At 40.2% G+C, this 27,007-nt stretch overlaps 1 protein-coding gene across 1 annotated transcript in view; it reads left to right on the top strand.

The window, feature by feature from the left end:
- Positions 1–27,007, top strand: part of CNTNAP2 (contactin associated protein 2) — a 2,205,784-nt gene that overhangs the window by 1,391,272 nt on the left and 787,505 nt on the right. Inside the window, exon 13 of the mRNA XM_043872451.1 lies at positions 25,886–26,005. Coding sequence (XP_043728386.1) covers positions 25,886–26,005 — 120 coding nt within the window. The remainder of the gene's footprint in view (positions 1–25,885; positions 26,006–27,007) is intronic.

Below are 27,007 nucleotides of genomic sequence, written 5' to 3' on the forward strand. Positions count from 1 at the left end.
AAGATTGAAGGCAGGAGAAGGGAACAACAGAGAATGAGATGATTCAATAGCATCCCTGACTCAATGGACACACTGCTGCTGCTGCCTCTAAGTCGCTTCAATCATATCAAACTCGGTCCGACCCCACAGATGGCAGCCCACCAGGCTCCTCCATCCCTGGGATTCTCCAAGCAAAAATACTGCAGTGGGTTGCCATTTCCTTCTCCAATGCATGCATGCATACTAAGTCGCTTCAGTCGTGTCCAACCCTGTGCGACCCCATGGACAGCAGCCCAACAGGCTCCTCTGTCCATGGGATTCTCCAGGCAAGAATATTGGAGTGGGTTGCCATTGCCATCTCCTCAATGGACATGAGTCTGAGCAAACTCCAGGAGACAGTGGATGACAGGGGAGGCTGGCATGCTGCAGTCCATGGAGTTGCATAGTCAGAAATAACAATGAACAATAAAAGAGAATCCTAATCTGTGTTATGGAAAAAAATGAACAGGATGCCACTCCCTGGTTCCTGTGCTCAGGCTCGCCCAAAGGGACTGTGCTCTCTGACTTCAATTCAGTTCCTCAGTCACGTCTGACTCTTTGTGACCCCATGGACTGCAGCCTGCCAGCCTTCCCTGTCCATCATCACCTCCTGGAGCTTGCTCAAATTCATGTCCGTCTAGTCGTTGATGACATCCAACCATCTCATTCTCTCATCCCTTTCTCCTGCCTTCAATCTTTCCCAGCATCAGGGTCTTTTCCAAGGAGTCAGTTCTTCACATCAGGTGGCCAAAGTATTGGAGTTTCAGTTTCAACATCAGTCCATCCAATGAATACTCAGGACTGATTTCCTTTAGGATGGACTGGATTGATCTCCTTGCAGTCCAAGGAACTCTTAAGAGTTTTCTCCAACACCACAGTTCAAAAACATCAATTCTTTGCTGCTCAGCTTTCTTTATAACTGTAACTTTGACTAGAGGGAGCTTTGTTAGCAAAGTAATATCTTCAGTGCTCAGCTTTCTTTATAGTCCACTCTCACATCCATATATGACTACTGGAAAAACCATAGCTTTGACTATTTGGATCTTTGTTGGCAAAGTAATGTCTCTGCTTTTTAATATGCCATCTAAGTTGGTCATAGCTTTTCCTCTAAGCAGCAAGTGTTTTAATTTCATGGCTGCAGTCACCATCTGCAGTGATTTGGGAGGCCCCCCCACCCCAAAAAAAAAAATCTCTCACTGTTTCCATTGTTTCCCCATCTATTTGCCATGAATTAATGGGACCAGATGCCATGATCTTTGTTTTCTGAATGTTTAGTTTTAAGGCAAATTTTTCACTCTCCTCTTTAGTTTTCATCAAGAGTTCTTAAGTTCTTCTTTGCTTTCTGCCATAAAGTGTCATTTGTGTATCTGAGGGCATTGATATTTCTCCTGGCAATCTTGATTCCAGCTTGTGCTTCATCCAGCCCACTATTTCCCATGACGTACTCTGCATACAAGTTAAATAAGCCAGGTGACAAAATGCAGCCTTGACGTACTCCTTTCCCAATTTGGAACCAGTCTGTTTTTCCATGTCCAGTTCTAACTGTTGCATCTTTACCTGCATACAGGTTTGTCAGGTAAGGTGGTCTGGTATTTCCATCTCTTGAAGAATTTTCCAGTTTTCTGTGATCTATACTGTCAGAGATTTTGGCATTACCAGTGAAGCAGAAGTAGATGTTTTTCTGGTATTCTCTTGCTTTTTCAATGATCCAGTGGATGTTGGCAATTTGATCTCTGGTTCTTCTGCCTTTTCTAATTCCAACTAGAAATCCGGAATTTCATGGTTCACATACTGCTGAAGCCTGGCTTGGAAATTTTGAGCATTACTTTGCTAGCATGTGAGATGAGGGCAAAACTATGCAAACTGGGTGCTAGTTTAAGCATTCTGTGGCATTGCCCTTCTTTAGGATTTGAATGAAAACTGACCTTTTCCAGTCCTGTGGCCACTAATGACTTTTCCAAATTTGCTGGCATATTGAGAGTGGCACTTTCACAGCATCATCTTTTAGGATTTGAAATAGCTCAACTGGAATTCTATCACCTCCACTAGCTTTGTTCGTAGTGATACTTCCTGAGGCCCCTTGACTTTGCACTCCAGGATGTCTGGCTCTAGGTGAGTTTGACGACACCATTGTGGTTATCTGGGTCGTGAAGGTCTTTTTGTTATAGTTTGGTGTATTCTTGTCACCCCTTCTCAATATCTTCTGTTTCTGTTAGGTCCATACCATTTCTGTCCTTTATTGTACCCATCTTTGCATGAAATATTCCCTTGGTATCTCTGATTTTCTTGAAGAGATCTCTAGTCTTTCCCATTCTTTTGTTTTCCTCTATTTCTTTGCAATGATCACTGAAGAAGACTTTCTTAACTCCCCTTGCTATTCTCTGGAACTCTGCATTCAAATGGGTATATCTTTCCTTTTCTCCTTTGCCTTTAGCTTCTCTACTCAACTCTTTGTAAGTCCTCCTCAAACAACCATTTTGCCTTTTTGCATTTCTTTTTTGGGGGATGATCTTGATCACTGCCTCCTGTACAATGTCATGAACCTCCACCTGTTGTTCTTCAGGCACTCTGTCTATGAGATCTAATCCCTTGAATCTATTTGTCACTTCCATTGTATAATGGTAAGGGATTTGATTCATGTTGTGTCTAATGCATCTTCTCTGCCACTTGACCAGAGTTCTCAACTCCTGCTTGCCCTAGTTGCTTTCCTTTTTAAGACCTTCAGGGGTTCATCCATCCCACTGCTCTGTCCCAGGCCTTGAGTTCAACCTTTAACTGCCCAAAACCTGTTCCTAGAGATGAGGCCTCCTCTCCTACCATGCTGTTCTACTTACACTCCAAGTCTCTGTTCACATCTAAGATCATACACTCTCCCCTCTTCAGATTTCTAAATCCAGCCATTTAGCTTTAAATTCAACCAGTTTCCTACACACCTTGTTTCATTAGAAACCCAGCCCACACTCAGAGTTCCCTTCTCTGACCTTTTACAGCACAGCTTAGCACTTTCAATCATAGACACCCAGGCTTTGAAGAAGCACACGGATCTTCTACTACAGCCTTGAATGCCATGTGGAGAGCACAGTTTAGCCTTTCTAATAGGTGGCCTCAGATGGTTACACTCTTCACTAGTATTTTTCAAATAAGTAAATTTAAAAAGATACAAATATCTATGTACTAATATGTGTATGTATATTTATATACATTTGTAGGCTTCCCTGGTGGCTCAGATGGTAAAGAATATGCCTGCAGTGCGGGAGACCTGGGTTCAAACCCTGGGTTGGGAAGATTCCCTGGAGGAGGGCATGGCAACCCACTCCAGTATTCTTGCCTGGAGAGTCCTCATGGATGGAGGAGCCTGGCAGGCTGCAGTCTATGGGGTCACAGAGAGTCAGATATGACTGAGCAACTGAGCACACACAACATCTACATTGGTATGTCACAAAAAGCTGGATAAGACTGAGTAACTTGCAGAACATATAAATAAGTCCTTATGCTTACAGCTTTCATAAATTCATAAAAGAAAATATTTAAAAATGAAATATTTTAAAATCAGTGACAAATCTAATTCATTTCCAATGATCAATATTTATTGTGACAATGGTGTTTCATTAAAGCAAAGTGTTTATTCTCATGTAAATGTGGTACTGACTACTATCAAGCAGCTTCTTCAGGAAATGCCATAATGTGTCTTTACTTAGCTATTAAGTCTACCTCTGCCATTTTTAAAGTCAGCTATAAGTTGTTGTGGGGCTTCTGTTGGTGGCTCATTGGTAAAGAGTCTGCCTGCAATGCAGGAGACTAAAGTTCAGTCCCTGGGTTGGGAAGATCCCCTGGAGAAGGAAATGGCAGCCCACTCCAGTATTCTTGCCTGGGAAATCCCCTCAACAGAGGAGCCTGGAGGGCTATAGTCCATGGGATCACAAAAGAGTCAGATACGACTGAACAACTAAACAACAACATAAATTGTGTTAGCTTTGCACTAAAAAAATCCACAGTACACAGACAACTTGGACCCTACACAGGGTAGTGATCTAGGTCATGTGTGATTTTTTTTTTTTTCACTTAAAGATAAAACTTTAAAACTTTCAGCATTTTCACAGAAACATATGTGCCTCTTACAATATGTTTTCAGTTTCCCATGTGTCCAGAGACCCATGCCATAAAGTTTTAGGCTACAGAAGTTTATGCTATGACTCAGCAAATGGATACTATGTAAAATGGGCTGCCAGTAAGGACTATATTTAACATTTATTCTCTCTTCCTCATAGCTAGCACCTAACATTGCAGGTATCACATGCCAGATGTTAACAGATTTCTTGGGTCTATTTTTTTTTCTATTTTTTTCATCATTTCTTCTGATATGAATTCCAGAAGTTCATTCACAGACCTCCATAAATCTCTCAGAAAAGTGAGTTAGTGATGATTTCTTGATTCTGATTTTCTGGGCAAATATTTACAAGAACCCCACAGGATCTTTCAATAGACAACTCCTCAAAATGAGAAAGTCCAATTTTAAGACAAAAAAAGGCTGAAAAATAATCAGCATAATAAAGTCAAAATCAAGGTAACCTAAAGGTCAAGTGATAGTTGAAGTATGATAAATGAAATGTAGTTGTTTACCGAGGAAGAGTTCCTTTTGCTGACAGTCATGAGAAGGACACATCTTTTCAGACTCTTTCCAGGTGTCTCCTTTTAGTAACTCAGTCAAAAAGAAATTGCTTCCCTCTCTTTGGAATTTTCATACAGAAATCTGTATTAAGCTTTCAGGAGAAAACAGAGTAAAAAAACATTCTATAACTCTCAGCTGAAAGAATTGATATCACCTGCCTGCCAGTTCCCCCTCCCCCCATCCCAGGATATTTTTAACTCATTTGGACTTACCTTGTGGGTCAGCTGGCAAAGAATCTGTCTGCAATGTGGGAGACCTGGGTTCGATCCCTGGGTTGGCCAGTATGCTGGCCTAAAGAATTTCATGGGGTCGCAAAGAGTCGGACATGACTGAGCAACTTTCACTATCTTTCACTGCTTAGTTTCTCAACTAAAGCTTTACAGTTAATGCAGGGGGTGGGGGAGGTGAATGTGTTTTTGTTGTTGTTATTTGCCCTTGGTGAACAGCCGTCTTCTTCTCACTTGGTAGATTGATAGTAGACCATGGCAAAGAAGATTCTCATTGAGCTGTGTTCTTTCATCTGGGCGGTCATCTCCTTATTCTCCCTCCCCTCTCACAACTGTCCTTCTGAGTCTGGGTCTTAATAGTGTTGAGCCTCTAATAATTAGGCCTTTGTTGTATGCCTTACTAGTATGCTTTGGGGATATCTGGGAAGCCACTGGCCTTTAAATATTCCTTTTAGTCTGTATGCCCCAAAGCCTAAAATTTACTAGTGGCAAGCAAGAGTACTTTGCTTTCCAAAAGCACAGCCTTTTAAAAAGATCCGAAGAAAGTTGTCTGAGGCTATTCACATCCTAATGTGAATTAGTTTATCAGAACTCATATCTCTGTGACAAACACTAAGAAAAACTGAGGGAAAAGCTAATTAGAGGTTAACTGGGGGTTGGGGTATGAATCTGGGAGGAAGGGAAGACCTGTTTTAGAGGAAAATGATACCAATTGTGCAGGAGTGCCCTGTAGTATATTGTGGGACAATAGGAGGTAACTGAGAACTAGTTTGCAAGTTTACTTAGGATTAGTCCTGACTGCAAGTAACTGATATTCAAAGCATTTAAGAACCCCTTATATTTTCATGAGGATTAAATATTAAGCTGTTGGTCCTTTAATGGACTGGAACCTGATGGTCCAGAGTCGATGATAAGAAAGTAAGAGAGAGAAAGACAGACAGAATAGAAAGAAAGAAAGAAAGACACGGGGACCAAAGCTCTGATGGAGCAAAGGTGTTTTAATCAACATGGCGTGGGCATATATACTGTCTTACAAGGTGGTTATTCTCAGCAAAGATAAAGATTAAAATTCCAGACTTACAAAACATAAGATGATCCCTATCAAAGAGAGAGTTGCAGACAATCACCTTTTCATAAGAAGGAAGAGGGTACTTATCGTGCCTCTCCTCTTAATTCCTGAATATTCAGGAATCAGTAAGGGCCAGAGGGTTCCTGACAGATCCAAAACAGCACACAGGAAGCCTCTTGTTAAATGCTTCCTGACATTAAGCTAATTTCAAAAAATCATGCAATTAAATTAAAAAATAGTCTGCATCATTTGGGGTCATCAAAGGCAAGAATTAGGATTGGTGATAATATAGTGGTCCAGTTTCAACCTAGTGTTAGATGAAGTTTGGAACAGTTAGAACTCTTTAAAGTTAATATGTTTTCTTCCAAGACAGTGAGCTGTCTCTCAGTAGAACTGCTTATACAGCGGCTGAATGATGTCAACTTTTGGCTTAATATCCGTTTTAGGTTTTACTCTAGGATGTTCCTTCTGATTTAAGAATGATTATATATATGTACGAAAGTGAACGTGTTACTCACTCAGTCATGTCTGACTCTTTACGACCCTGTGGACTGTTGCCCACAAGCCTCCCCTGTCCATGAGATTTCCCAAGCAAGAATACTGGAGTGGGTTGCCGTGACCTCCTCCAGGAGATCTTCCCAACCCAGGGATCAAACCCACATTTCTTATGTCTCCTGCATTGAGAGGTGGGTTCTTTACCACTAGCACCACCTGGGAAGCTTATATATGTCAAACAGGAGAAGTGGGCAACTGAGGATGAGATGTTTGAATTACATCTACAACTCAATGGACACGAGTTTGAGCAAACCCCGGGACATAGCGGAATACAGGGAAGGCTGGTGTACCGCAGTCCATGGAGTCACAAAGACTCAGACATGACTTAGCAGCGAAACAACAACAACACATCTCAAACAAATGTAAAAAAGCTAAATTCCAATCTGTCTTTAGCACTTTACAAGACTTTTTCACTTCTAGAGCAAGGTCCTCAGGACCATAATAGTTAAAACAATGACAGTTAGTACTAATGCAAAACTCAGTAAGTACAAGACACTAAATGTTCACCACTCACGGGACTCTCGTTGTCGTTGTTGTCCTGTCGCTAAGTTGTGTTCAATTCTGTGACCCCCAGGACTGCTGCCCACCAGGCTCCCCTGTCCTCTATTATCTCCAAGAGTTTGCTCAAATTCATGTCCATTGAGTCGCTGATACTATCCAACCATCTCATCCTTTGCTGCTCCCTTCTCCTTTCACTTTCAGTCTTTCCCAGCATCAGAGTCTTTCCCAGCAAGTTGGGTCTTTGCATCAGGTGACCAAAGTATTGGAGCCTCAGCTTTAGTATCAGTCCTTCCAGTGAGTATTCAGGGTTAATTTCCTTTGGGATTGACTGGTTTGATCTCCTTGCTGTCCAAGGGACTCTCAAGAGTTCTGTTCAGTACCATAATTCAAAAGCATCAGTTCTTCCATGCTCAGCTGTCTTTATGGTCCAACTCTCTTATCCGTACATGACTACTGGAAAAATCAAAGCTTAGAGTATATAGACCTTTGTTCACAAAGTAATATCTCTGCTTTTTAAATACGCTGTCTAGATTTGTCATAGCTTTCCTTCCAAGGAGCAAGTGCCTTTTAATTTCGTGGCTGCAGTCACTGTCCACATTGATTTTGGAGCCCAAGAAAATAAAATCTGTCACTGCTTCCACTTTTTCCGCTTTTATTTGCCATGAAGTGATGGGACTGGATGATATGATCATGTTTTTTTTTTAAAGTTGAGTTTCTAGCCAGCTTTTTCACTCTCCTCTTTCACCCTTATCAAGAGGTTCTTTATTCCTCTTCTGCCATTAGAGTGGTATCATCTGCATATCTGAGGTTGTTAATAAAAAAATCCCCCTTCTACAGATATGAGGGATTCCCTAGTTGCTCAGTCAGTAAAGAATCTATCTACAATGCAAGAGATCTGGGTTCAATTCCTGGGACAGGAAGAACCTCTGGAGAAGAAAATGGCAACCCATTCCCATATTCTTGCCCAAGAAATCCCAAGGACAGAGGAGCCTAGTGGGCTACAGTCCATAGGGTCGCAAAGAGTCAGACACAAATTAGGGACTAAACCACCCTCTGTAGACAGGGGAGCTGAGCTGCTGTAGGTTAAGTGCTGTGCTAAGCTGGAAAGTGAAAGTGTTAGTTGCTCAGTTGTGTAGACTCTTTGTGACCCCATGGATGTAGTGCACCAGGCTCCTCTGTCCCGGAATTCTTCAGGATTGGGTAGCCATTCCCTTCTCCAGGGGATTTTCCTGACCCAGAGATAGAACCTGGGTCTCCTACATTGCAGGCAGATTCTTTGCTATCTGAGCAACCAGGGAATCCCCTGTACTAAGTTTACAGAGCACATCAATAGTGAAGGCAGCCAAGAGTCAAAGTATTCTAGGGTCAGAGGCCAGGTTTAACAACAACACTGCCCATTAACTACCATCTTGTTGAGGAGCAACCAGCATGATCTCAGAACGTTACCAGATGGCTAAATGAATTGAGATTCTGGAACACTGAACTGTGCTGTGTTTACCCCAGCCTTCACAAATCTTTATGTTTTTACAGACCACAAGAGTAAATCAGTGTCACAACAGCCTTAAAGGCCAATTGTGTGTGTTTTGTTACTGAGTCATGTCCAAATCTTTAGACACTCCATGGACTGTGGCCCATTAGGCTCCTCTGTCCATGGGATTCTCCAGGCAAGAATACTAGAGAGGGATGCGATTTCCTTTTCCAAGGGATCTTCCTTGCTTTATGACTCCAGCATAGTGATGATATCAGCTTCCAGCTGCAGTCAAGTAGAGATGAAAAGCCTTAAACCAGGTCAAAGACTTTATTTCTTTGCATAGCATTGGCCATGTATTAGGAAACAATCATAAGCTATAGAACCACAGAATTATAAGTTTAGAATGGACGAGGTCTTTGGGGAATGTATCTCCCTCCTCATCACAGAAATGAGGATACTGATTTCTGCTGAGAGGATTTTATTTCCAAACTTTGCCATGGCCTTACAGATGGTCTCTATGTCCAGTCTTCCTATTAGCCAAAGGGTTTCTTAGTACAACTTGATCATCTCACCTTGCTTCTTTAAACTCCTCAGGTAGCCCTCAGGCTCAGTCAAAGTCCTGGAGGTCAAGGCACTGGTTCTTTGAGGACCTGGTTCCCTGACTCTAGTCCCCACTCCTCCCCCTTGCTTGTCTTGAACTCTTGACTCCAGGCATTCAGAAGGCCTTTCAGGACCCCACCCCCTCTTCCCAGAGTGTCATACTCTGGCATCTGAGCTTTTGAACATCCTATTTCTTTGCTTTCACAGTGCTTTCCCTGGCCTCTCCTGGCTCCCTCTACTTTATCCTTCAGAAAGTAACTTAATTCCTCCTATGGGAATATGACTTCGAATGGTCTGATTTGTTGTTTCATTTTTCAAACACCCAGTATAAACAAATGTGACTGCATTGTTCCCCAACCTATAACATATAAAGAATAATTTTATTTCTGTATGTCTGGACAAGAAGTGCAGTTTGAAATTGTACCATAGCAGGATGGCATGCCATGTAATAATATAGCAAAGACCTATAGTTTATAAAAAGGGAACCAACGAGTCAATGAAACAAAGTTTTCTGGTATCATTTGGTGTGACTCTCTTGTGTTGTTACGACATAATCCAATGACTGATGTAGGTAATTATGAAAGTTGAGTCAGCAAGAAATGGCACTTATATTTAATGTAGTGTGATTAAGGAGGCAGAAAACTGAGCAATGACTTTTAGAATGATTTTCACGGAAAGTATTTAAAATAAAATGAGTTTTAGTGCTTAAAGGAAGGAACATAGCTTATCAGTTCATTTATATTAAAGATCCAGATATGCTAGAGTTTGTATGAGAAGAAATGTGATAATATATAGTCAGGAAACACAAGTTCTGGTCTAGTAATTGATGCTAAATAAGTGAGTGATTTTTGTGTGTAAGACATTATCATATTTGATTGTCAGAGCTGGTGTAATATTATGTCTAAAAACAGGAGTCATGGGCTCAAATACAATCCCAGCTTCGTTACTTTTAAGCTATGTAGCCTTCAGTTATTTTACTATCTCTAGGCCTCAGTTTGCTTATCTGTAAAGTAGAAATAATAATATGTACTAATAATGCATACCTCATAGCCTTACTGTGAAAAACAAATGGGCTACTACTGACAAGCACTCAGAAGATAATATAATTTTTCATAAGGGCTCAAGTATCATTGTTTCTATATAATTACTTATAAATACATTGATAAATATATTTTTATATTTATAATTATAAATTATTATAAATATTATAATTATTCACAATGAAGGAGATAGATTAGATGACTCAGGTCTTCTCAGGCACTAAAACTCTATGGTTCTATGAATGGATCATTCCCAAATGATGTCAGATAAATAAGGTTTCATTGTATATTGGGCAAGAAATCAATATGGCCAATTTTCAATTGTACAAAATAAAGGAAGGTGAGCAGAGTATGAATTATTCAAAACGTTGGTTACACTCAATGTATTTCTATTTGATCTTGAAATGCATATAATGCTTTAAAAGAATATTTTTTATCCTTCTTACATTGTGTTTAATGATTAAGATGAGTTTGGCCTTTCTGTGTTCATGAAAGGAAAAGAAATAGAACAATATTAGATGATGTATATATGGTATTTCACTTGATCACTAGCAATTTAGATGAAGTCATCTGGCAACTCACTGGGTAACAGAAAAACCAAACATATTGAGTGTAGCACTTTAACAGCATCATCTTTTAGGATTTGAAATAGCTCAGCTGGAATTCCGTCACCTACATTAGCTTTGTTCGTAGTGATGCTTCCTAAGGCCCACTTGACTTTGCCCTCCAGGATGCCTGGCTCTAGGTGAATGATCACACCATCATGGTTATCCAGGACACTAATATCTTTTCTGTACAGTTCTTCTGTATATTCTTGCCACCTCTTCTTAGTATGTTCTGCTTCTGTTAGGTCCATACAGTTTCTGTCCTTTATTGTGTCCATCTTTTCATGAAACATTCCCTTGGTATTTCTAATTTTCTTGAAGATATCTCTAGTCTTTCCCATTCTATTGTTTAACTCACATTGTATATATGCATTAATATATGATATTCGTTTTTCTCTTTCTGATATTTCGTTCTGTACAACAGTCTCTAGCTTCTTAATATTCATATTTTTTATTTTTTTTATTTTTTTTATTTTTTTTAAATTTTTTTATTGGTTGGAGGCTAATTACTTCACAACATTTCAGTGGGTTTTGTCATACATTGATATGAATCAGCCATAGATATACACTTATTCCCCATCCCGATCCCCCCTCCCATCTCCCTCTCCATGGTTTAATTTTTCTATCAAATTCAAATGACTTTGTCATTTAAAGTCAGTCATTTTGCCTTATTCATTAAATTGGGTAGAGTATACTAAAGTTTTTATAGTAAAGCATTTTAAAGATGTAAAGTAGTATAAAATATAATTATCTTTTTATTATTTGAATTACCAGGACAACTTTACTCAATGACTGATGTTTCCAAAAAGATTAGCACTTTCTAATCAGAGCCAGATGTGACTTTTTGTTAAAGTTTTGTTTACCTAAAAGCAATTGCAGAAATTCTTCATTCCATTTTTCTTTTCTTAACACACACATACACACACAGATAAATTTTTAAAAATCTATTCTTCCTTCAAAAGACTTTTCAACATTGAAATACACTCCTTTCACTTTTCTCTAAGCTGTCCTTCAACAATAGAAACAAAATACCCCTTTTTCCAAGATGGGATTGATATAAACAATTTAGCATAATTTAGGAGCAGGGACTCTGGCAGCCCAGTTGTTAGGACTTGTTGCTCTCACTGTAGGAAGCTGGGTTAGAGCCCTGGTCTGGGAGGAAGATTCTGCAAACTGCAAACATGGCCAAAATAAAATGAGAAGAGCAGGGACTTTGCAAGCAGAACTCCTGTGTTCCAATTGTAGCTCTGACTTTTTCTAGATGAACAAACTTGGACAAGCTAACTAGCCCTTCTGTACAGATAACAGAGACAGAACATTGAGGACAAGGCCTAAGAAAATAACTCTCTCTAGAGTCCAGGAGAAGAAAAAGAACAGTGCAAGGCCCAGGAAAGGAGTGGTTAGAGGGGGAGCAGCAGGAAGACAAATGTAAGGGTGCAGAAACTAAGAGAAGAATGAGCTTCCATGAGGGCATGGCCAGCATGTCTCCCTAAATCACAGAACACAAGGACTTAGTAAAAAGTCAGTGCAGACATCCTTGACATTCTTGAAAATGAAATGGAAATGATAACTTTCAATCTTTCTGGTGTTAAGGTTTAAGTGGTAAAGAAGCAGAAATTCTCTTAAACTTGGGACTAGAGAGCAAGATGTATATTTTCTTTTGTTTTTCTTTCCCATTACCCAAAATAGTGGAGACAGATTAGATAATACATATTATCAGACATAGAAGATGGAACCAATGGAAAAAAGAGAGAAGGAAAACCAAGAAAACAGTCATCTTAGATTGCCTGAGGACTCTTGGAATAGCAGGAAAGAAGGGTTCTCTCCCTGGCAAACTCCTGTCATCCTTTGAGACTCAGTTTAAAGTGGCTTCACAGATGAAACCTTCTGACCATACTAAACCAAGTCATCCAACCCCTTAACTAAACATCTGAAGTGAAGTGAAAGTCGCTCAATCTTGTCTGACTCTTTGTGATCCCATGGACTATATATACAGTCCATGGAATTCTGGAGTGGGTAGCCTTTCCCTTCTCCAGGGGATCCTCCCAACCCAGGAATTGAACCCAGATCCCCTGCATTGCAGGTGGATTCTTTACCAGTTGAGCCCCAAGGGAAGCCCAAACTGTCTGAGTATTTTGTTTATATCATTTTTATAACAGAAAATTATATAATATTTTATCTTTCAACATGTCAACCCCAAATATTAGATAACAGATTGTTCAGAGCCAGGAACTAAGATTCATTCATTTTTTAAAGTTTGTAGTATAAGACATAGCATTAGAACTAGTGCTATATTAATAGCTATTAATAAATAAATTGATTAATTAGCAATAAGAAAGGAAAAAGGGCCTGATTAGGGCAGAGTTATATTGAAGGAGGGGAATATAGGCACTAACACATCTTGAGTCACTGTTTTTGGTCTCAAAAATGAGAGTGAAAAGGTTAAAATGGAACCAGAGTATTAAATGGATGGAGCAAGAAACTGTGTAGACAACCTCTATAAGATCTAAGTCACTCCTTAATATGGTTGACGGCTCAGGAGGTAAAGAATCTGCCTGCAGTGTGGGAGATCTGGGCTCGATTCCTGATATTTTTGCCTGGAGAATTCCATGGACAGAGGAGCCTGGCAGGCCACAGCCCATGCGGTCACAAAGAGCTGGACACAACCGAGTGATTTTCACTTTCACTTTTGAGCTCCACTGTAGAGACCTATTAAAAGGAGGAAGCATGAGTTTGTAGGGTGCCTGCTTGGTTTTATAGTTTTTCCTCCCTCCTTACAGTCTTCTATAACCTAAAGGCAATAATGAAGAAAATACAAGTACAGCTTGTCCAGATCGAGTGTTTAAAAAAGGACAATGTGACGTTCTGTGAAGTTAAAGTCAAAGAGTAACAAAAACGAATATTGACATAACCAAGGAATAAGGCAGTTGTGATGGCGCAGAGGCAGAGTTGTAGAAAGTCCTGTAGCTAGTAGTGCAAAGTAGTGCCTTGGAGCCAGTGCAAAGAACGGAGAAACTTGGGAAGGATCAAACACAGGCAGAAATGGATAGATAGAGAGAGTAGATTTTATTCTGATTTCCAAAACTTTTTTGAAGGACTTGTCAGGTGAGAAAACTATAAACTTTTGTTTTATTAGCAGGAAGTAAAAACTTGATCTTTTGTTTTGCTTTTTTCCTTCTAAATTACCCCTTTCCCTTGGGACTTGGACAGGTGAAAGAACCCATTAGACTATGGTAATGAACAACATCGCATACAGAAATTACATCCATGGAAAGATCATGACATAACATTAGCATGCAGGCTATCTGTTTTTAAACCCGTACTCTCTCTACCCACTGCTATTTGCTGTGTGTCAATTATGAGACAATAATAGTTCCTTAGGGAAATAATGTAGTTTACTCAGGGCATTCATTCAAGCTTAAAAAAAAAATCCAAAGAGACAGAGAAAATATCAGGTTAATATTCAAGTGTTAATGAGGACTTAGGTATTGTAAAGCTTACATTGTGCTAATTAAAAATAATTACAAGGTCCTAGAATTAGGGAGCTTTCACAGGGAAAGTTCTCAGGGCCACTGCGCCTCTCTGGATTTCCAGTCTGGCTGTGTACAAAACTCAGTCCTGGGAAGACAAGTTTCTCCAACTAAACCCGCTAGAGTCTAATTGAGATCACAAAGTCAGTGTCATTGTTTCCAATGAGAAATGTCTTTTTCCAAAGGAGACACTTTTTTTGAAAGACAGATTAAGATCACAGGTGGTACAGCGATTAAAAAGGATCAGAATAAGGAGGGCTCCAGACAGCGTTCTGTTCTGAGTACCACCAACCCAAATATGACCCAGGCCCCTGTTAAGGGCTTACAACTACCATTTTGTTTGTTTCTGCTATATCCATGTTTTCCATTAAAATACTTGTTTTTAAATTCAAGAGTAGAGTGTTCAGTAAATCACCCTCCCTCTTCAGCACTTCTGACACCTAGTTCCTATTGTTGTTATTCTTGTTCAGTTGCTAAGTCTTATCTGATCTTTGAGACTCCGTGGACTGCAGCATGCCAGGCTCCTCTGTTCTCCACTATCCCTGGAGTTTGCTCAAACTCATGTCCATTGAGTCTGTGATGCCATCCAACCATCTCATCCTCTGTCATCCGCTTCTCTTCCTGCCTTCAATATTTCCCAGCATCAGGGTCTTTTCCAATGAGTTGGCTGTTTGCATCAGGTAGCCGAAATATTGGAGCTTCAGCATCAGTTCTTCCTATGAATAGTCACAGCTGATCTCCTTTAGGATTGACTGTTTGATCTCCTTGCTGTCCAAGGGACTCTCAAGAGTCTTCTCCAGCACCACAGTTTGAAAGCATCAGTTCTTCAGCGTTCAGCCTTCTTGTTGGTCCAACTCTCACATCCATATAGCAAGTTTGTAATAAGTTCTGGGTCACCTCCAATATCAGAGAGGAAGAAAATGAGGTTATTCATAAACTATCAATACTCAAAATGTCATGTTATAGCATTTATTAGTAAATGAACCATAAAGTTATTTTATGCTTCTTTTCAGTTTTATATCAAATCATTAGAAGTGAACTTTTCCCTTTCTGTGCAATTAGGAAAAGACTACTTATGATGTTCCAAAGGTGACCTTTAAGTATGTGTTCATTTTTGACTTGTGATTAACTTTCTAACATGGTTCATCCTTGCCCACTTCAAGCAATCAGTATGCTCTAGAAGGTAGTAACAAAAGGGATGCATCTCACAAGCTTAATTGCTCCTCTCAAAACATGAGACATAGAAGAGGGCTTGGAGAGCCTTTCTCAGCTCATCAGCATCGCAGAGATCAGAGAGCTGTTGTTTTGTACTATTCAGAGCACCGGCCTAAGACTTCACACAGAGTGGTCCAAAAGCAACTATTTTATCAGGTGGATATTCTTTATTAAAATGGTGGTTCGGGAACATGGTGGAGAGTCCTCCCCATCATCTATAAGAACATTGGAGGAGCTCAGAAGTGGGAGTGGAGCTGCTAGTTCAGTCAGTTGGCGATTGTATGTCTGTGTAAGATACCTAGAGATACTGTAACAAAGTAACAAGCAGAATGACTGTAAGGGAAATGGATTGTCTCACAGTTTTGAGGCTATAAATCTGCAGCCAAGGTGTCTTCTTGATTGTTCTTTCTACGGGCTGTGAGGGAGAATCTATTACATATTTCTCTTGTAGTTCCTGGGAGCCTCAGGCACCCCTTGATTATGGTTAGTGTTATCGCTGTGTCTTTTAAAAAAAATTATGTATTTATTTGACTGGTTTGGGTCTTATTTGTGGTATGTGGGATCTTTAGTTGCAACATGCAGTATAGAGCTCCCTTACCAGGGATTGAACCTGGGCAGCCTGCATTGGGAGTGTGGAGTCCTAGCCACTGGACAACCAGGGAAGTCCCTATCCCTGTGTCTTCATATTGCCTTCCTGTTATAGGTATCTGTCTATGTGTCCCAATTTCCCCTTTTTATGGGGTCAGCTCCCTTAGATTAGGGGCCACCCTAGTGAGCTCATCTTAACTTCAGTTCAGTTCAATTCAGTCGCATCTGTTTCTTTGTGACCCCATGGACTGCAGCATGCCAGGCTTCTCCGTCCATCAACAACTCCCAGAGCTTACTCAAACTCATGTCCATTGAACCAGTGATGCCATCCAACCATCTCAGCCTCTGTCATCCCCTTCTCTTCCTGCCTTCAATCTTTCCCAGCATCAGGGACTTTTCAAATGAGTCAGTCAGTTCTTCGCATCAGGTGGCCAAAGTATTGGAGTTTCAGCTTCAGCATCAGTCCTTCCAATGAATATTCAGCACTGATTCCTTAACTTAATCACCTTCAAAAATCTCATTTCCAAATAAAGGTTAGAACTTCAACACCTACTGGGGGACACGTTTCAACCCATAGATGTGCCCTTCTTGAATCAGTGTTTATGTAAGAAATGGAGCCATGACACAAATCACAGACGTGTGCTTTTCTCTTTTGTTTTCAGGGGCCTTGTGTTTCCATCATATGTGTGTGTATGATTACTTTCCCAGTCCCCTTGCAGTAGTCTCTGTATGTGCATGCTCACTGCCTCAGTGATGTCAGACTCTGCAACCCCATGGACCTTAGCCCACCAGCCTCCTCTGTCTATGGGATTTTCATGGCAAGAATACTGGAGCGGGTTGCCATATCCTCTTTCAGAGGATCTTTCGGATCCAGGGATCAATCCTGCTTCTCCTGTGTCTCCTTCATCTCCTGCATTGCAAGTGGAGTCTTTAACACTGAGCTACTGGGAAAGCCCATCATAGTCTCTTAGTTGATATTAACTTTCCTGACCTGCCCAAGGTGGTTCAGTGGTAAAGAATCTGCCTGCAATGCAGAAGTCGCAGGAGACGTGGGTTCAATCTCTGGGTCAGGGAGATCCCCTAGAGAAAGCCATGGCAACCCATTCCAGTATTCTTGCCTGTAGAATCCCATGGACAGAGGAGGCTTGTGGGCTACAGTCTATAGGGTCTCAACAGTTGGACACGTCTGAAGTGACTGAGCATGCAACGTGTCCACACAAGTGTCAGGAGATACTTCTTAAACACAAAATTGATAATGTTACTACATTATTTTAAATTCTTTAGCCTATGCTTAGAGTAAGTACTAACTCCTTAGCATTGAGAGTCAAGACTTTTACTGCCACAAATGGGAGATAATTTTATACACGTAAGAGCTGTGAAAGCATTTTTAAAGGGGAAATCTTAATAGAGTTGATAACAAAATATTATACATCCAAAACGACATATTCGAGGGGATAAGGCAAAAATCAAGGAAGACAAATATGATAACACAGATTTTAATCTTCATTTATAACTTAACCGATTTAAGTCAATAGAAAATAGCTGACAATAAATAAGTGGGCAAAAAGCATAACTATACACTTCATAGAAGATTTTAAAATCTTTCCAATGTATATGTGAAAGTAAATTTTCAAATCAAACAATAATGAAAAGCTTTGTTTTTTTTTTTTTTGCCAAGTAAACTTTTTCTTTTATTTTAAATCAGTATAGCTAGTGGTGGTAAAGATGCATTAACAGGCAAAGTTGTTGTTTATGTATTATTAAGACTCTGAAATTGACTATCAGATTTAGAGCTTATTTCCTGGTGGCCGATAGTGAGCCGAATAATGAGTCTGTAACAACCGCTAGTAAAACCTGGCCATTATGTATCCTGGATTCTGATATTTAATTGACATCTCATACCTTTGAAGAAGATCTAGAAATGAGGTAGGATAGGGACCTGGCATTCCGAAGAATGAAACACACATTTCCCCAAATTTACTTAGGGAGCTAGGGAAACAGAAGTTTCTTTTTTTTTTTTTAATTATTTGTTACTTTTTCAGGATTAATCCAAGGATTATAAATTTTCTTTATAACCAGAAACTACACCATTAAAAATAAACATGAATCTATCTCACATATCCTAATAAAAATTCCCTCCTTTTACTTGGCAATCTCTATCAACTTTTTTTCTATTTTTTACCTCTTATAGTTTAAACTCCTACAATAATGTGGTCACCCCCAACCCCTTTCCACCAAATAATTCCTTTTCTTATAATCTGGTTTCTACAGATGCTACCACTAAGAAATATTAAGAGTCACCCAAATCTGCTCATTAAATGTATTAGCATTTCCCTGACCTGATTCCCATTCCCATTTTCTACAACAACTCATGCTACTGAGACTTATCCTTTTCCTTTTTTGTACCCTGTCTTTACCCGAAACATTCCTTAAGTCATGCTTTGTTTCTTAGTGCTTTAGACCTATTTCGTATCTTTGCTCTTAAACTCCCTGCTTTTCTCTCTACCGGTGTGTTGACATCTTTCATTAATCAACAACACTGGGAGTACATTAGGTACTTAATAAAAATTTTTCTTTATATAGAGCAATCACAGTATTTTTATATAGTTGTGATAGACAGGATAATCCTCTCTCCACCAAACGTGTCTATATCCTAAACTGTGCAACCTATGAATATATTACTTTATATGGCAAAGAGACTATGATTAAGTGAAGACCTTCTCGTGAAGAGAGTGCCCCAGATTATCTGGGTGGTTCTGATGTAACCAGAGTTCTTTAAAATAGAGAGAGGTGACAGTCAAGCAGAGAATGAGTCGAGCATGAGAAAGACCCCACTAACCACAGCTGACTTTGCAGATGAAGAAATAGGAAAATGAACCAAGGAATGCAGGTAGACTCTGGAAGCTGGGAAAAGCAAGAAAATGGATCCTCCCTTAGAGGGTTTCAGAAGGAACACAGCCTTATTTATCGGCAAAACCTACTTTGAACATCTGACCCCCAGAATTATAAGGTAATAGATTTGTTTCAGCCCACTGAGCATTTGGTTATTGTTGCAGTGGCCCAGTGAAACTGATATACTAGTGGTTTGTCATTTTGCACGACAGCTAATATGAGTCACACAGACAATAATCAATATTTAATGAAAATGAATAAGTACTTAGGATTTGTCACTTTCTGGATTTTTATAAGCTATGAAATTCAATATGATGTATTCAACAGTCATATTTCTGAACACCTGAGATTTATTTAAGAATATGTACAATAATATGAGAACTTTTGTTTGGGAGTAGGAGTTGAAACAGAAAAATTACTCATCCAATAAATCAGTGAAGTTGATGAGTCTATTTATTTTGCCATCAGTCCAATTGCCTTTCTGTTCTCCTGCAGTCTACTAGAAAAACTCAGTCATTGACCATAGCTCAGATCCTCTCTTTCGTCAGTGGTTGCTGACTTAGCCTCTTCTGTGCTGTCATCTCCCTGGGGCTTGATATGTACAAAACGTGCAACCCAGATAGGAGTCCGCTGGGTACAGAGGTAACTGGCTGAGGCATGCTAAATACTTCTGTGCATTAAAATATCCATGCACTCAATGCTTTTTAGTTTACAAAGTGTGTGATTTCACTTGATACTTATGCTAACTTGGTGGAGGAGGTACTACTGCCTTCATTTTATGGTTGAGAAAATGAAAAGTTAAGGGGAGTGTCTAGGTAGTAAAAGACAGAAAGGAGATTTGAACAAAAGTCTCTTAATTTCTAAGTGAGGAACAGAATGAATGTAATTTTACTATATACATCTGTTCTTGCCATTTTGTCTCAGTGCTATTATTCCATGTATGTATTTTGCAAGTGTATTTTTAATGATAATATACTTATGCACATTACAGTGTGGAAAACACTGAAAATTATGAAGTTTTAAATCATCCATAATCTTACTATTGAAAGAAAACCACTGTTACTGTTTGAGTAATACTCAACGGTAACAAAAGTAACAACAGTATTTTGGAAACAGAAACAATTCTTTCCAAATATTTTTCTGCACATCCATCCAAGTATATTTCTTTTGACATGTATTTTTATTTAGAGTTTATTTAGAGTTCTATTTTTATTATCCTGAGTGAAGTGAGATGGCAGTCTAGCCTTATGTTATTTAAGATTGTACTGTATTGCCTTGCAGTGACCTGTTTTTCCTATTTATATTAAAAAATAAATAAAGAATTAGCCCACCCTTCTTGAGTTAATTTTTATTTTTTCAAGATTAGAGCCATGCTTTTCATAATGCAGTCAGGACCAGCAGTATGAGCATCACTTGGGAGCTTGTTAGAACTGCAAATTCTCTACTGAGTCAGACTCTTTGGGGTGAGGCCCAGGAATCCCTGTCTTAAGAAGCTCTCCAGGTGATTTTTCACACATGATAGAGTTTGGACTAAAGTTTTGCTTTTCTATTTGTGTTGATGAGGCAAAAGCAGCCAATAAACCTGTTTTAGGTTAGAAACAAGTGGAATAATTGTCACACTTTGAAGAAAAATGAAGAGCTTCTTGCTTATCCAAACTTCCCTTATCCACATGCTTTCAACTGGGTGCTCAAAATGTTTGTACGCTTACACAGAAATGTTAGCAGTTCCCTCTACTTACTATCATCCAAGTGTGCTTTCATATGGATAGACTTCTTCTGGCAAGCCAACTAATCATTTGTCAAAATCAGAACAGGATGAAGGGTAGGTACATTTTAAGTTTCATTCCGATAGTCTTTCTTAAACACCTACCAGGTTATTAATAGCTTAATATAGAGTAAAAAGGAAAAGCACGTTTTCTAGACCCTGTCCTCATGACAGTTCACAATCTTATTAGGAAGTAAAATTTTCACACATGTTTTAATTAACAGCAGTCAATCAAGTCTTACATTGACTATAATTTGTGAGATGAGCCCTGGACTGTACAGAAAGCAGAATGTATTGATTAGAGAAGGTCTCCTTAAGAAAGGAAAAAGGTTAATGGTGCCTAAATAATAACTATTGTATTAACAATAAATACTCCACCTATTAATTAATATAGGGGTGTCCCTGATGGCTCAGTGGTAAAGAATCAGCCTGTCAATGCAAGAGATGTGAATTCAATCCCTGGGTCGGGAAGATCCCCTGGTGAATGTAATGGCAACCCTCTTCCTGGAAAATCCCATGGACAGAGGAGCATGGCAGGCTACAGTCTGTGGGGTCGCAAAGAGTTGGACACAACTGAGCACATATAACCATTAATTAACATACCTATGATACCTTTTCCCTAGACAGGGCTACATGAGATTAAATGTCTTTGCCAAGGTTATATAATTAGTGCTTGGTGGAGTCAGAATTTAAACTTAGATGTGTTTGACTGGAGCCCTGTTTCTTAACACTTGTTCCTTCATAGTTAACTCTGACGGAGAAGTTTTACAGATTGAGAAAAAGGCCTGTGGAAAACCACAGGCAATCCCAGAAAGGGTAAACATAGGTTAAATAAGTTCTTTTGTCAGATTCGCCTGAGCAGAGAGCAAGGTTGATGTCAGCAAGTTGCTGAAACCTAATGAGATCTGTAAGGATTTCGGAAGGTTTTGCATGCTTAGGTGGCGATCTGGGACACACTGTCAGAGATGCTGAAGAACTATTACACATTTAACTTAAAGTAATGTTTTAGCACTAGACCATCAATGGATCAAAAAAGCATAATTGGGTGGGGAGTGAAGAGATATTTGGGTAGAGCAATCACTTAATAAGATGATTGTTATAGACCAGATATCAGATGATAAGGAAAATGACCGGGGGGAGCTGGAAGACAAAGCTGACAGTTTCTAATGGTAGATTGGCTGAACAGACTAATTGGAAAACCTAAGAATTTAAACCTTATGTTCTGGGTGATTTTGAACTGTACATAATAATTATAATAATCTGAAGGAAGATTGTCAAAAGTTAATAAGGCAGTTGGTTTCAGAGATTGTGAATTTAAGGTATTCTTTCTTTCTGACTATGTCCACCTCCTGATCTTAAAACATGTGCTCAGTTCCATCTACTTTATCCTGTCTTATTTGTTTGATTCTTTCTCATAATAGCTCTGGCCATCTCACCATAGCCCTTTGGGAAGTATTGAGTTTCCCAGGTGGCTCAGTGGGAAAGAATCCATTTGCCAATGCAGGAGATCAGGTTGATCCCTGGGTGGGGAGATCCCCTGGAGGAGGAAATAGCAGCCCACTCCAGTATTCTTGGCTGGAAAATTCCATGGACGGAGGAGCCTGGTTGGCTACAGTCCATGGCGTCGCAAAGAATCAGACAGGACTGAGCATGCATGCAAATGGCAAGTGTAGCCTACCTGCTCTCGTTACCTTCTGAATTTCTTCCCTAAGATCTATTGTGTTCTGCTACAAGGAACCTTCTTTCTAGAACCTATCTCAAAGTATATCACCTTTCTGCTGAAAGTTTAAAGAATATTTCTTTGCTGTCTTTTATTGCCTTACTTTACTTGTTATGGCATTCAGAATTAGAGCAACCATAGTTTATTATCTAAATTTGATAATTGGGAGGTGGAAAGTGGCATATTAATAATTGCATGCTCAGTTGCTCAGTCGTGTCTGACTGTTTACGACCTCTTGGGCATAGCCCACCAGGCTCCTCTGTCTGTGTAATTTTTCATGCAAGAATACTGGAGTGGGTTGCCATTTCCTTCTCCAGCGAATCTTCCAGACCCAGGGATCAAACCCTCATCTCCTGCATTGGCCTCTGTGTTCTTTACCACTGATCACTGGGACAAAACTGTGTGGCTGTGCTTAACACTTTAGCCACATTTTCTTCCAGTTGCACTTTGTGAATGAGCAATGGCTGAGAACTGAGTGAACAGCCCTTGCTCCAAAGGTCCCGGAACTGTGCTGTTCACACATCTGTTTTGCCTAATCTACTGCTCAACACATCATGTGGGCTCAGTGATTATTTGCAGAAGGAACAAAGCAAGTGGAAAGCAAGCCCTGAGTAAATCAAAGCATTTCAGAACTGTTGTAGTGTGCTGTGTTTGCTGAAATGAAATAGAATTTAAGGTCTAGCATCTTTGGGAAGAAGAAACATGGAGAGCCAAAGGGAGGCACGGAGAACCTGGGAGAGGGAAGTAGAAAGAGGCAGTCCCAGAGTCAGACCTCCTGCTTCATAAGTTAGGAAAGGGCAGATGCTGGGAGTGTTGAATTCAAGGGCACTTTTCCAAAAGACTCCACTTATCAATATATAGATTTTTACCAATAGTAATGATCTCGAGTGACCTCAGCCTGCAACGGCTCGGAGTGGGGCTTGGGTTCCCAACCAGAGATTGAAGCCAGGTCCTGATGGTGAGAGCACCAGATCCTAGCCACTAGAAGAGTGGCCAGTGTCAAGGGCCCTGGCCCTTTGGCTTTGCAGAAAAGAATTTCCACAAAGACAGAAAACAGTGAAGCAAGTAAAATATTTATTAAGAAAAAAAGAGTATAGTATGTGTGGATAGATACTCAGGCAGACTCAGAAGGAGAATCCTTGAAAGTTTGAATCACTTATATGGGACATTTCTTCCAGGTTTCCTTTGGCCAATCATTTTGATTTGCCTGGTCCACAGTCCATATTTGCTATATCTCAGAACCCTTCCATGTGCGTGCATGCATCTCTTAGCCGAGATGGCAAAGGCATATAGGTTGAGCACCCCTTTACTTTACTCCCCTTTTGACCTCTAAGGAGCTTTTCTGCACACATGTGGTCAGGGAAGTCTCCTGACTTCAGGTATGAGAAATATGTGGTCTGGGCAGGGCCCAACATCCTTGTTTAATTGCCCTGCTGTTCTTGTCTTGGAATTTCGTCCTTAGGGGATGAATCTCCAATGCTTTACCCTGTGTTGGGGTGGGGGGAGCCATCTACCTCCTGTCTCAGTAGGTCTTAGTTAAATTCTGTCAAATCCCTCATAAAGTCAATGTAGTTCAGTTTAGTCGCTCGGTCGTGTCCAACTCTGTGATCCCATGGACTGCAGCACACCAGGCCTCCCTGTCCATCACCAACTCCCGGAGTTTACCCAAACTGAACTCCATTGAGTCAGTGATGCCACCCAACAATCTCATCTTCTATTGTCCCATTCCCAGCATCAGGTCTTTTCAAATGAGTCAGCTCTTCGCATCAGGTGGCCAAAGTATTGGAGTTTCAGCCTCAACATCAGTCCTTCCAATGAACACTCAGGACTGATCTCCTTTAGGATGGACTGGTTGGATCTCCTTGCAGTCCAAGGGAGTGTCAAGAATCTTCTCCAACACCACAGTTCAAAAGCATCAATTCTTCGGCACTCAGGTTTCTTTATAGTCCAACTCTCACATCCATACATGACTACTGGAAAAACCATAGCCTTGACCAGATGGACCTTTGTTGGCAAAGTAATGTCTCTGCTTTTTAATATGCTGTCTAGGTTGGTCATAACTTTCCTGCCAAGGATTAAGCATCTTTTAATTTCATGGGTGCAGTCACCATCTGTAGTGATTTTGGAGCCCAAAAAAATAAAGTCAGCCACTGTTTCCACCATTTCCCCATCTATTTGCCATGAGGTGATGGGACCAGATGCCATGATCTTAGTTTTCTGAATGTTGAGCTTTAAGCCAACTTTATCACTCTCCTCTTTCACTTTCATCAAAAGGCTCTTTAGTTCCTCTTCACTTTCTGCCATAAAGGTGGTGTAATCTGCAAATCTGAGGTTATTGATATTTCTCCTGGCAATCTTGATTCCAGCTTGTGCTTCATCCAGCCCAGCGTTTCTCATGATGTACTCTGCATAGAAGTTAAATAAGCAGGGTGACAATATACAGCCTTGACGTACTCCTTTTCCTATTCGGAACCAGTCTGTTGTTCCATGTCCAGTTCTAACTGTTGCTTCCTGACCTGCATACAGGTTTCTCAAGAGGCAGGTCAGTTGGTCTGGTATTCCCATGTCTTTCAGAATTTTCCACAGATTATTGTGATCCACACAGTCAAAGGCTTTGCCATGGTCCATAAAGCAGAAATAGATGAGCTATATTTAAAAGTTTTCACAACATTGTTTTAGAAGTTCCAGCTATAAAGGAGGTATGTCAGTGTCCGTTCAGCACTTCTGAAGCCAGGTGCATTCTCTGTGAAAAAAGAAAATGTGCTAGGAGCAAGGGAGCAAAAAGGAACTTTATGAAAACCTACAACCTCATTACATAAATGTCTTTTTTTTTTTTTTTTTTTTACAAAAACTAGATTTGAGGTAATTAAAGCACTTGTAACAAAATGAAGCAGAGGCACATCTTAGATTAGCAATCACATGCTTTTTGTAGGAAATGTATGCTAAATATGCAGAAGTGTGTTTGTGTGTGTTTCTGTCTCTGTATGTGTGTGGCGGGGGTCAGATTTTCTCTGATCTCTTAGCTGATAGACCAACAGTGCAATCAATATTCTTGGTCTCTCAGTTAAGCCCCTTATAGCAAGGAGATGATATCTATAAATAAGTATAAACTAAATATTTTTCAATGCTCATGAGTACCTGTTTTAAGCAAACATTACATGTATTCAACAATTTATTAAATTGTTTTAGACCTTTCCCCAACTATAAAGTCATAGCAGTAACTTACTGTCCTTGTTAGGTCAGAAAGAATGCTTGTGGACTAAACAAATTATGAGTTTACTTGTAGAGAAAAGAGGGCTCGTTCCAACTTGAGGATACGCTCCTAAGCACTGGTTCAGTAGCGTTTGGTCTGTAACTGGGTCATGGGTCTGGGGAGGCCCCTTTCTGGGTGCTGAGCTCATGAAGGGTCTTTCTTTCCAGCCATCTATGAGCCTTCCTGTGAAGCGTACAAACACCTGGGCCAGACCTCAAATTACTACTGGATAGATCCTGATGGCAGTGGACCGCTGGGGCCTCTGAAAGTTTACTGCAACATGACAGGTAACGATGCCCTATTTATGTTTCATGAAGATTGCTTTTCTTTATGCTGAGAATAAACAGCACCATTGATGTTTGTTTCTCCTGTGCTGTGTTCTTGTCAATACATTAATGAAGCTAAAGACTGCTGGATTTGTTAGGCTAAACGGTGAAGTGTAGTTTGACACTGAGTTTTTTGTGTTTTTTTTTTTTTTGAGTCCACCTTCTGATTTGAACAGTTAATAATTAGTGTTAAAAAAAATCAGCATGTAGAGGAAAAAGTAGAGAGTGAAATTGAAAGGTTGAAGTCCACAGAAAGAGCTGGCCCATGAAGAAGCCGCCACAAGAACCTCGACTGGGGAAGTTTAGTGTCGCCTCTCAAACCACTCACACTGAACACGGGAGAGGAAGCGCAGAGGCCACTCCAGACCCTGCTCCACAGCGGAGTGATTCAGTTATACACATATGTATCCTTTTCATATCCGGTGACGCCGACTCAATGGACATGGGCTAGAGTAAACTCCGGGAGTTGGTGATGGACAGGGAGGCCTGGCGTGCTGCAGTCCATGGGGCCGCAAAGAGTCGGACACGACTGAGCGACTGAACTGAACTGAACACCGTGGGACCTTGTTTGCCCATTCTTTAAATTCCAGCTTGCCTCTGCTAATCCCAGACTCCTGGTTCATCCCACCCCCAGCCTCCTCCCACTTGGGAACCACAGGTCTGCGCTCCATGTCTGTGAGTCGTTTCTGTTTTGTAGATAAGTTCATCTGTGCCATATTTTAGATTCTACATACAAGTGATATATGGTGTTTCTCTTTCTGACTTATTTCACTTAGTGTGACCATCGTTAGGTCTGTCCCTGTTGCTGCAAATGGCATCCTTTCGTTCTTCTTCTGTGGCTGAGTAATATACCATTCTGTAATTGTACTTTATCTTCTTTATCCATTCATTTGTCAGTAGACATTCAGCTCGCTTCCATGTCTTGGCTATTGCGAATAGCGCTGCTATGAACATAGGGATGCC

The sequence above is a fragment of the Cervus elaphus genome, chromosome 18 (genome assembly GCF_910594005.1).
Source record: "Cervus elaphus chromosome 18, mCerEla1.1, whole genome shotgun sequence".
In the NCBI taxonomy this organism is placed as follows: Eukaryota; Metazoa; Chordata; class Mammalia; order Artiodactyla; family Cervidae; genus Cervus; species Cervus elaphus.